Below are 12,427 nucleotides of genomic sequence, written 5' to 3'. Positions count from 1 at the left end.
GACTTGGTTGTTGGATTTCAGAAAAGCTATATGCCGAAGTGATCCTACCACCCAAGTGCCCTACCTGGCTAATTCTTACTTGATAGATCTATTAGTATTCATTGGAATTAGTGATAGGTCTAGCCTACGTTACCAGATAGTCATAGAAATTAATAAGTTATAGTATTATAGGTTAATACTTGTTAGGCATGTTACTTGTTTGTTGGATCACCAATCAGATCACCCAGATCTTGTCAATCGTCTAAGTAAGATCTTGTAAATCGTCTAAGTAACTGTCCATGTGAGTTCATCTCACTATATTATCTATTCTAGCAGTGTAGAGCCTATAGTATAGTTTTCTAGGTGCATGTAGAACTGAATATGTAGTATCTATGTGGGTGATTGTTGATATGCTTATAAGTTATTACGATTTAGTTTGGGGATAATGGCGGAATGACAAAGAGGTCAGGAGCATATAGACTCACGTGTTAACGAAATGACATGTAGGCTATAAGTACACATTGAAACATGTTAACAAAATGGTATGTAGGCTGTAAGTACACGTAGACTCATGTTGAAGACAAAATGGCGTGTAGGCCGTAAGTCTAAAATAGGTATATTATTTGTATGCATGCATAAGTGTTGTGGTATATGGTATATTGGGGGAACTCACTAAGCCTAGCGCTTACCCAGTTGTTTTTAAATGTTTTTCAGGAACTTCATTTGTTCATAAGAAGGGAAAGGTTTGATTGTACATGCGTGCATTCACAATCATATTTCCGCATAATGTAATAAATACTCTGATGTAAATGAATATTTTGATAAATAAAAATGAAAATTTTGGAATGAAATCGGGACGTTACACTCTCCCGCTCTATATATCGAGATTGCAGTCATCGATTCTATCGAAATTGGCTCCATCCGTCATAGCTCGAGTCCCCTTTCTCCGAAATCATCTATTACCGGCTCCATGATCGTTGTCGTCGTCGACTCTTTGCTCTTCTACAACAGAACACATCTAGTCGTCGCTTCTTCTCTTTTCTTCTCCGACATGCAGTCACTATTAGTTTTTATCGTCAGAGTGTTGCCACCACTGTTGTCGCTATCTATATCTATGTCTTTTATGTTTTTTTTTCCAATTTAATTGTCTCCTCCCGATCAACTTGAAGCGTGAAGCGTCGGGGTGGGGGTTGGGGGGGGGGGGGTTAGTGATTAGAGTTTTGGTATTTTATGTACATTCATATGCAGATGTCTTTTGAGTAATCAAACAACATATTATCATACATATTGTTCTTCGATCTAATCTGATTGTGCGGAATACTATGTGGTGTTCTTGTTGAAATTGACATTGTTGATGAACTAGGTTTTGATTGCTAAACTGATTTCGAAGATGAAGATGGAATGATGGTACTTGGATTGAACTGATACTCTTGTTGATGAAGATGGTTGTTCGATAGACGGAATTTTCGGTGGCTTTGAATGTTTGATTCTCTTTTTGATTTACAATGGAGTATTTGAGTTGGTCAAACACTAAAAAACCTGGTCAATAAATCGAAAATGTGGTGGGTTGTGTTAGGTATTGGTCTAAATTTGAAATGAACATGGTCAAAGTTTTAAATAGATCAAACATAGAAACATTTCGTCATACAGTTCCCGATTTTAAGGGAAATAGTGTTTAAGTTGTCTCGTGTGTTGTGGCATAGAACTTTACATAAGTGAAATAAAATCGGGGCATTATAGTTAGCGAGGCCCACGATCATCGCCCAACTTGCTCAACCTTAGTTAAATCATATCTCAAAATTTTCATTTTTTTTAATATGCCTTAATTAATGTGGTTATCAAGTGTGGTCAATAACATGACTATTGATTTGAAACAAAACTTGCAAATATATTATTCTTTTGTTCGTGGGGACGAAGTTTATTAATATCGGAACTTATTAACACCATTCTTAACAAATATGTGATGTGGGGACAAAACATATGATTAGTTGAAGCTCTTTAAGTCCGATGAAGGTCGTCGATATCGATGATGGACGGTCGTTGCCAGAGAAGAGGGGAGGGAGTAATGGGGTGGGCCGCCTTCTACTTTAGAATATAAAAAATATAAAAAGTAATTATTAAAAAATGTAAAAGGTAAATTAAAAATGCATCATACTTATTTCAATTTTTAATATGACTAAATCTAAGGATGAACATAGACGTGTATCTGTCTCTTTTGGCGAGAACCGAAACCCACGGTTTCTAGAAAGTTCGAATCAGAACTTAAATTAATCTAGAGAATTCTTAAATTTTTGGAATTAGTTTCAGAACCGATGGTTCTGGTTCTAAGAATGAATAACCTGGTTACATCAAATTTATTAATTGTTGTCAATAAAACCGCAATTTAGTTCGGTTCAAAATGGAATTAATTCTGATCATATGCTACCTCAACCAAAGATGGACAATATGAATTGGGCATTATAACGTGATTCATACCTAATGCTCTTAAATACGGTATTGTTTGAAAAAAAAAAAAAAAAAAAACAATCACATTGGGAGTTTAATTTTTGCACAACCTAGTACATTATTTTCTAGTTTAATCTTTTTTTTATTTGAGAAATCAAATATCCATTTAAATGATGACATTGTCATATTAATATACTAAAATATCAATAAATATCATTAAATAAAATTAAATGTTACACATATCAAAATTTAATTAGATAGAATGCTATATAAGAATAAGGATTAGGAGTAAATTTAATTTCTGTTGTTATTATTATTTTCCTCAATTACGCTAAGAACTTCAATAAACAACTCAATCTAACCGATTTCGAATGAATAATGACCATATATTTTTTTTTAAACGGCAAATATAACCTATTTCTATAAACTAGACTTTAAATCCACTATTTTCACGACCGAATTTGAACTTCAACCTCAAGAAAGGAAGGCAACACCTAATACCGTTAGATTATAAGCCCTTTGGTAGATGTTGGTTTATTAGCGACGTTTATATGAACTATATATGGTATAAACTTTCGACTCAATGTTCAATCGAATAACCATTTATAACCGATGATAATGATTAGCGAACTACCATAAATAATTATGATACTAACTTTTTGTCACGAACCCAAATTATGGCATAAACTTATGAATAATATATAAAACAAATGCTAATAAATTACATTGATATTTAAGGTACTTAGATGAAAACAGATGTCAATAACTTACATCGATGTCTAAATTTATGAAGATGAGAGTGGATGTCGATCAATCATGTCGAATAGTTCGTCTCCGATCCCAAACCCGAGCATTCTAGCCATATCCTTAACCTTCAATCTAGGCTTTGGGATGTCATTTTCTTTCAACCAAGAATATGTTATAAACACTTTTTTCATTATGAACAATTCTAATGCCTCGGGATTGAACACAACTCCCATTCTCATACTCATCTGCAAAAATTATAACACATTTAAACAGTCAGATAATATAAACTCAACTAAACTGAAAAATAGGTCGATTTTATTTGGTTTTGGGATAACATTATAAATGTTTTTATTGTATCTCTGGATTTAGGTTGATCGGAATCGATTCTTTGTGACCATTGAACAAAGCCAAACATAATTGATTGGTTCACTTCATCTAGAAAACTTCCGTGTTCAGCAAATTTGAAAAAATCACAATAAAATAGAGCATTCTTGTTATAAATACAAGTCAATTGTGTTGCATGTTATTGTTAACCTGTGGGATCGGTATAATAGAAAAAAATAACAATTAATTGAATATGTTAAACCGGTTGAAAGTCGATATATTCAAATGTTTACAACCTCCTAAATCGTTTCATTTGTACTTGTAGTAACAAACGTATGGATTTCATAATATAGTTTACGTAATACTTTAGTTATTTATTTGTAATATAAGAAAATTAATGAACAAAATATAGACATGTCAATATGCTTAATTTAATATAACAATCGTATGTTCGTTTTGTCATATTTAGAGCGTCTTTGGCAAAAGTATCTGTTAGTTGAAAGCGAGTAGCGGATAGTTGTAGCTGGTAGCGGGAAACTATAACTTTTATTTATTATATAAGTGTTTGACAAAAATAACTGGAAGCTTTTGAAATATATAAAACTACATAAAAGGACAATTGATTAAAAATAAATAAATATATACATATATTTTTAAGGGTAATTGTAGAAATTGATTTCAAAAGCTCAGTAGCGTTTTGTTAAATGCTACATGAACTAACTTTTAGATTTGAAACGTTTTGTTTAAACTAAAAGTTAAACGCTCGTACTACCAAACGAAACTCTTTGTTTAAAATATAGCGTTTTATCAAAACCTAAAAGATAGAAGCTCCCAAACGCTTCAAAAAGCTTCATATCAAACACGCCCTTAGACATATACTTTGAATGTACCTGGTGAGGCACCAACATGGCCGCGTATCTAGCAAGTTCTCCAGCTCGCCAGTCCAACAGGACTGGAAGCCATGGATACGTAGCATCAAGTCTAACAAACCATAATCTTATATCAGGGAATTCAGATAGTTCTCGGGGATCGTGTTCATCATCTCTATTGTAATTAATTGTGAATCCTATCGTGCGTTCAAGAAATTCCCTTGGCTCAACTACAAAAAGACATTATCAATCAATCAAGGGTAATGAAATTAAATACAATAAATCCTTATATTCTTGGATTTCAAGTCATCATACTAACCAGGTGAGGTTGTTGTAATTCCAGTGGCATTTGAAAATGGAAACAAATCAAGGCGACGGATTGTATCGTTGTCTATTACTACTTCACATCTACCTTCTTTTGGTGGCATGGGTGGAGGTGCTTTTTCTACATCTATAGCACAACATAATTTTTTTTCCTCAAGCCTTTTTCTATATTAAGTGTTGTCCGGACATAGTAACATAAGTGATTCTTTTGAAAATATTAAAGTAAATAATGGCACTTATACATAGCTCGCAAGATTAATTCATATCTTCAATATCTCTCTATTCTAATAAAAGAATAGGTTTATCTATTTATTTATTTTTTTGTCATGTATCATCGTGTGACATCTTGTGATTAATATCATGTCACTTGTCAACTTATTAATTTTTTATTTCAAATTTTAAATTTCTCATTTAATTATATTAAATTAATAACATTAAAATTAAAATTAAAATAATATTAATACAAATTATAATGTAATATAATTTCGCGTATTTATTTAAATCAACGATTATAATTTTATATAAATAAACAAATATCTCTTAATTAATATTTTATTTAAAATAATTAATTAATAATTTTAAGTTTTCTGTAAAAATTTAATTAGTTTTATGAGGGTGGTTCTAATGGAATATAAACTGATTAAGTTCATAAAATAGAAAGAAACAACTCCTAATTACACAATAATTGACTAATTCACATTTGTGAATTTTTAAAAACATTTTCCGTATTTCTATAATACTGATGGTATATTTGTAGTAAAGGAAAACGATGGGTTTAATGAAGAAAAGTTAATGACCAATTGAAAACAGAAAACAAAGACATGGAAAGGAAGGACGTACTTTCTTGTTCATCATAGAGTGAGAGGTCGAAGTTCCCACTTGGATTGAATGCTACCGAGATTGAAACCTGGCCTCGTTCACGACTGAATTGTGAAGGAGATGGGAATTCGGAGATGGGTTTGAAGGAAAACGATGGGTTTAATGAAGAAATCGTTTGGTTTAATGGAGAAGAGAGTGATGAGAATGGCTTGATGGAAGCCATGGATGTGGTTCTTGCTAAGGTTGAAGAGACTGTAATGTGTCTTTTGTTTTTTAGATTTGTTTTTCGGTTTATCTACTTTTCTTTATGGCCTAGCATTTGTAGTCATATCCGTTTGGGCTTCCTTTTAATGGACCTCAAATCCTTTTATTACATTATATAAAATATAAATTTAGAGGTATTTTAAAATTATGGTAACGTTTATAGTTAAATAATTATTTGATTAAAATTGAGCGTAATTAGTTTTTCTATCAATAACTAACTTTAGGACTAATATGCACCCAAAAATGTTACGATTTTCTGGTTTGCAAGTTAACTTTCGGTAAACAGAATAAATTTTGGAAAAGTTTTATGTCAAAATAAATTTATTTTAAAAGGGAAAATCATCAAATTTATAGGTCTTTTATGAAATTAAACCATCAAAAAACCTAAAACATCCCAAAATGTCCCAAATGACCTATATGTTAAAAAAAAAAAAGTCCTAATGGGATATCATCATATGTCAATAAATAATACACAAACTATTTCGTAGGATGTTTGGTATGTGACCATTAAGGGTGTAAGTGAGTCGAGCTACTCGTGAGCTACTCGGGATCGACTCATTAAAAGCTCGACTCAAGATCGAATTAAACGAGCCCGAGCTGAGCTCGAGTGTAACGCCCCGTTCCTGGTATGTAATTTTAATAATTTTATTTTCCGTTTTATAAGGGTTACTCGATGAGTCAGTAGCCCTGACTCGTTGAGTAGATACAGGGCAGCACATGGAGTTTAGAGTGGCAACTCAATGAGTCAATATTCCCGACTCGCCGAGTCGGCCAGGCTGGATGAAACCCTAATATTTAGGGTTTCTACCCTATTTAAATGTCTTTATAGCCCCCAAACCCAGCCTCCATCACCTCCAGAGCCCCTTCTTTGAAACCCTAACCCTCCATTAGTGAGCTTGAGCGATTTCTTACCAATTTGAAGTAAATTTGTGCTTTTTTGGAGCTTGTAAAAGAAGAAGAAGGTAGAAGATTCAAAGGAAAAGAAGATGATCCAGAAGCTACACCTCAATTACTACACATTCTGGTAATCAAGTCTCAAACTTGATCATTCTCTCATTAGATCTTCATCTATGCTTGTTTTTGTCATTTTTGGGTCATTTCAAGGATAACCCCGAGATTAGAGCTCTCATGGGGTTATGGACTTCAGATCTGGATACCCTTGAGCTCCAGGAGCTCAAGGTAACCACCTTTATTCAACCAAGGCCCTATTCCAAACCTTAGATCTCCATTTCTAGCCTATTTTGATGTTTTAGCTTCATATCTCAATGCATGCATGTAACGTTGGCAACTTTACGTGTTATGCAAGCTCTAGAAGTCCAGATCTATAAATTGGATGCATTGAAATCGTTTAAGATCAACTGTATGGTGATGGCATGCAAGGGACTCGATGAGTCGCTCATCTGACTCAGCGAGTCGGGTCGCAAAGCCTAATGTCCCCTATTAGTGAATTGAGAGTTGAATCGGTGAGTAGATGAGATAACTCATTGAGTTAAAAAAGATTCGGACTAGGAAGCTAAAGGAATCGACGAGTCCAAGGAGGGACTAGACGAGTAGAGTCGAAATGTCTTGATGATCATTTCAGGCAGAACTCGACGACTCAGTAGGAGAACTCGACGAGTTGACTGAGTGGACCTCGAGTTGAGTTAATTGGGGTTGACCTTGACTGGACCTTGACAAGAGCGTTGTCTTTGATTAAGGGTAAAATGCTCATTTTACCCTAGGAAGGAGTTTCAGATATTGACTATGTATTATTGTGTTTTGAAAGTCGGAGGGACGTCTGGGCTGTTACCGGATATTCCTCACCGTGGGATTTTACAGTCAGCTTTACGAGGTCAATTTTCCTCCAGTAGGAACGGGTCTAAGTCACCAAGGCTGGCCCGTTTAAGTAGTAAAGTATGTCGGGGTTAGCCCGATGCAGTTTATATGCTTAGTTTATTCCGGACTTCAGTTCAATGTCGCGGCGGTCCCGAGAAGTAGTTATGTATGCTTGATGTCTTCGTGATTCATGCATGTTTATGTGTTATGTGTTATGTGTTCCGAACTCCGGTCCGATGCCGGGGCAAGCCCGATGTATGTTAGTCATGATGTCATGTATCATGTATTGCGAGGCAAGCCCGGTGTATGTTAGTTTATTTTTTTTGTTGTTGTTCCGGACTTTGGTCTGATGTCGAGGCCAGCCCGATGCAGATTATATGATTATGCTATTGTGTTAATGATATATGTTATGATGTTTATATGTCAGGGTGAGCACGATGCCCAATGCGGTCGGATGTTGGGGTGAGCCCGATACCGAACAGGAGTCCGATGTCGGGATTTGTCCCGATGCAGTTGGGAAGAGTCTCAAAGTTATGTTATTTGCATTATATGCATCGTATGGTATGTGGTAGTTTAGGGGAGCTCACTAAGCTCCGTGCTTATAGTTTCAGTTTTGGTATTAGGTACTTCAGCTAGTAAATGGAATGGCTCGAGCTGATGGCATTGCACACACCACCATTGATCAGCATGGGAGTTTACTCTGATTTTATAATGAGACTATTACTTGTGTATCAGATTTTATGAGTTTTGAGATACTTGTTTACAGGTTTACACTATGGCAATGAGATTTATGTTTGATAAATGATTTTGAAAATGAAATATTTGGCTTGTATTTTTGGGATGTTTCAAGTTGGTATCAGAGCCTTGGTTTGAGGGATTCGGGCACACTTATGGGTGTGTATGAACTCAAACTAAGGAAGTGGTATAAAGTTTTCAAGAGAAAATAGTTTTAGAAAAGCGAAAAGAATTTTTAAAAAGAAAAGAACTTTGAAAAGAGAAAAGGGTGTGGTGCATACAATCAGCCGACCTCAAGTAAGTACTCCCAAATTACCCATACAAGTTTATGGTATGTTGTAATTATCAGCTTATTTAGAACAGCATGCTATATTAGGACTAAGGATCTAGGAAGGATGCCTTACATGCATGTTATATGTGTTCAAGCTTTATGAGAACTGCATGCTAGTACAGAATTGTCAGTATGATAGCCAGAGAAGTATATGCTTGATTATGTGTACTCGATGCTCGAATGCTGCTTGCATTGTGCTTTTAAGATTCTTAGTTATCTCTTACTAACTAGTAAATAAATATTTACATTCCATATTGTGAGGATAAAATAATTTCAAAAGTTTAGGTCTAGCTCTATTGCACAACTCTTGTCTGAGTCCAACCGTTGTAGGGTAGGATCTCTCATTCGAAGAATTATCTAGTCTTAGTTATATGTAATAGTATTCACGAGCTAGTTAGGGGGAGGTAATCTGGATTTCTTGTTCAACTATTAGCGGAGAATGGGTTAGTGATTACCCTAGGGCAAGCCTAGGATGAGAGTAGCAGAGAGCAATAGCAGTAGAAGGGACTTGGTGGAGTCAAGGCAGTTCTTGAGGAAAGTACATATAGATGTGAAAGGTAGTATGTGTTGGGTTTTGATCATTCTAACACTCCTAAGTGTAAATGCAACCCTAAATACATTGGATCTATGTTTACTCTATTATACATGCAAATATGAACTTTCCAAGGTATTCATCCTAACTAGCATAATAACATTGACTCAAATGAATATATCAAGTTAGAATTACATACCTCTTTGATGTAGATTGTCTTCATGAAGCTTGAGCGCCTAGTGCCCCAAGTGTGACACCTCAAATGGTTCACACAACACCAAATACACATGGAATGACTTGAGAGAACTTCACACTTCATGAAAATCGGCTAGCCCTTTCTATTATCAATAGTAGTCGATTTTCTCCAAGAATAAGATCATTATATAGCTAGGGTTACACCATGTAAACCCTAATTGTCATGGCCTTTCATTTCCATGATCCATGGGTACAAATACACGGTGGAGCATCTTATGGGTTTTAGCCCAACTTGACAATCCATGGAGCATTAGCCCACTATATAAGTATGGATGATTTACACAATCAACCCATATATTTAATTAGTCTTCTTTTGATCACTTAATTAATCCTAGATTAATTCTTGATCAATACTAATTAAATAATCTTATTAATATATGTTAGAACTTATAATATATTAACTAACCTTAAGTGTTATTTCTCATTATAGTCTATCCAAATGCATGATGCCATGCAACCCAAATGGACCATGTCAGGTCGGGTCAATTCTTACCAATTATAGTTATGGACTTAGACATTATTCCAACAGTATGGGCCCATACTACTAAAACCAAAGGATTCATACTTGAATCAAGGAAGGCTAAGATAAGACTAGAGAACTTGTAGTGTGTGAGGTCCCTCAAGTTATATTAGTATTCTAACATTTGTCATTTTGTGTTTTAAGAATGGTGGTTTTGCGCCCCAGACCAGCAGTCGGCAGTTCAGGTGTCAGGGAGGGATCAGTTTCAGGCTCCAGAGTTGAGCACTTAGATGAGAAGACAAGATAGCTCATCTCCTCAGAGATTACTCGTAGCATACTTGAGCAGACTCCTGTGATAGTCGGTTCGATCAAGGTGGCAGCCATAATGGGGTCGCACACGCTTACGTTCAGAGTGTTCATGGCATGTGGAGCTCCTGATTACGAGGGCGCTCGAGACCCCATTGCTAGCACCAGTGTTGGTGCATGGAAATGATCCACAAATAATGAGTGTTTATTAGGTTGTATTTTCTCTTTATTATATTTTGTGGTGTAAATACTCTCCCTCCTATATAAAGGGAGAATTGGTCATTTCTTACTTTAGCTAGCTCATTTTACTTTTCTTAGAAGATTACTTTTCTCACAATGTAATCTAGAGAGAGAGAGAGAGAGAGAGAGAAAGTTGGTGGGTTCTCCCACCCAGGGAGAGTTTTTCTCCCACCATGTTCTTCATGCTTCATTAATATTATTATTCTCTCTTGTTCTTAGCCTTTTTCTTGAACTCATATTATGTTCTTCGTGTTCATACTTACAAAAACACGATTAATCTCGAGATATCTTACTTCCGCACTCACCGTTCATTATAAAAATGGGTCTGTACAATTGGTATCAGAGTCGTACCTTGAAGATCTCACGATTAGTTCAAGGGAACGACTCTCGTTCGGTGATTATCTTGTGATTTTTCCATGTTTCTACAAGAAAATTTTCCGGGCTTCTTACCAGAATTTTTTTATGAGTTCTTTCTTAGTTCTATCTTATGGGTGATTCTATCTTAGTAAAAATAAAATGTTGCTGCGGCTGCTCGTTCTACTTGATGCTGGAAAAAGATGTTCTTAAAAGTTATTATTTTGTCACTGTTGAAGAAATGAAGAAAAATGGGAGAAGAATTAATTTTGTGGTCTTTTAAAAAGGTTGAAGATGTATTCCGGGGAGTTATTTTTTTCTTCGATGAGAAGACACATAAATTATGGGCTTATTTTTCTTGAAGAAAGTGGAGAAAAGTATTTCTTTTTAAAGATTTTTCTTCCCCGGCAACTTTCATCATCATGAGGTATGAAGATTTTGATTCTCATGTATTAGTTGTTGTAGATCTCAAATTGAATTGTCTGGACGTGTTTATTTGTTTGCATAAAGTCAATTGTCCTTGTTACTCTTTTGGGTAAAGAGTGATCCACTATTTACTCCCTCAAAAAGACAAAAACCATGTGACATTGTCCAATCCCATCACCTTTTGTCCCTAAAAACCCCTGCACACTCTTCTTTTTGCCTTCCAAAGACCCACCTTTAACTTAGAATGCATTATAAAAAGATTCCCTCATTAAAATATGAATAAATGGCCTTTGCGGTACCATTTTTCATGAAAAAATAACATTTTTCGTCAGCTGTTCAACCCTTCTTGGAGCCCCGAACTGTAGCCAAAAACTGCCTACCGGAGTCTCCTAAGAAGCTTCCTCGCAACCTTTCTCAGCCATGGTACTACAACCCCTCTCAGGCCTAAGTACCGCAACCTCTTAGTCCAAACCGAGGATCCAAAGCCTACTCTTCCTTGCTGACCAAAAGCCTCCCCTGCTAACCGAAGTCCTTCAGCTCCACCGCAACTTCGGATCTGCTTCCTTGGCTCGGACCATAGCCTCGGACCGCAGTGTCGACTGAAGTCACGGACCGCAACACTCCTACTGCAGCTCATATCTGCAACTGCCTAGCCTTCGCTTACCGCAATCTTCGCCCATCAGCAGTTGAGTAACTCGTAGTCAGGACCATCCACACCTCCCTTAACCGGCAATACCCTCTGATCCGCATCCCATCCTTCTCCATCTGCTGCCTTCGCCCAGCCCCTTCCTTCCTCCCCTCTCTTCCTCCTTTTTCCTCCTCCTTCCTCCTCCCTTCTCATCAGACCCCCCCTTTTTTCTAGCCCCTTTTTTTAACTTCATTTTTTTACTTATTCGGTTTTTTTAATTATTTTTTTCAGCAATTTTTTTATTTAGCCAATTATTTTTTTAACACCATTTTTTTATTTAGCCATTTTTATTATTATAACCATTTTTTATTAAAACCAATTATTATTTTTAACACCAATTTTTTGCCACCACCTACCCATGAATTTTCACATTGGTTATTTATTCAATGCCAGTTATTATTATTGGAAGAATACTCCTACCGCAGTCGGACTTCATATTATCTTTTTGTGATGCTTGCACCGCAACGACGATTGATCAACAAAGTTTTTTCACATTCTTCACATTATGGGATTT

The 12,427-nt window shown here is 35.6% G+C and overlaps 1 protein-coding gene across 2 annotated transcripts; it reads right to left on the bottom strand.

The window, feature by feature from the left end:
• Positions 1-3,080: 3,080 nt before the first annotated feature.
• CRR6 (chlororespiratory reduction 6) lies at positions 3,081-5,820 on the bottom strand. Of its 2 annotated transcripts, XM_078965346.1 has the most exons (4): positions 5,529-5,818; positions 4,684-4,815; positions 4,386-4,594; positions 3,081-3,416 (listed from the first exon to the last, which is right to left on the bottom strand). In XM_078965346.1, exons 1-4 carry the CDS (start codon positions 5,728-5,730, stop codon positions 3,210-3,212), a joined length of 750 nt encoding a protein of 249 aa, XP_078821472.1. In that variant the 5' UTR covers positions 5,731-5,818; the 3' UTR covers positions 3,081-3,209. The 2 variants fall into 2 exon arrangements, with proteins under 2 accessions (XP_078821472.1, XP_078821473.1); XM_078965347.1 differs by lacking the exon at positions 4,684-4,815 and having other exon boundaries at positions 5,529-5,820.
• Between the last annotated feature and the right edge of the window lie 6,607 nt (positions 5,821-12,427).

This window comes from Lactuca saligna, chromosome 7 (assembly GCF_052625555.1).
Source record: "Lactuca saligna cultivar CGN05327 chromosome 7, ASM5262555v1, whole genome shotgun sequence".
NCBI lineage: Eukaryota > Viridiplantae > Streptophyta > Magnoliopsida > Asterales > Asteraceae > Lactuca > Lactuca saligna.
This window is presented reverse-complemented; position numbering and strand designations above follow the sequence as displayed.

Coding starts and splice junctions, on each gene's coding strand:
- CRR6 (XM_078965346.1), bottom strand. CDS start 5,730: ATGGCTTCCATCAAGCCATTCTCATCACTCTCTTCTCCATTAAACCAA. Junction 4,816..5,528: donor ACTCTATGATGAACAAGAAA/GTACGTCCTTCC, acceptor GTTGTGCTATAG/ATGTAGAAAAAGCACCTCCA. Junction 4,595..4,683: donor AATTACAACAACCTCACCTG/GTTAGTATGATG, acceptor GTCTTTTTGTAG/TTGAGCCAAGGGAATTTCTT.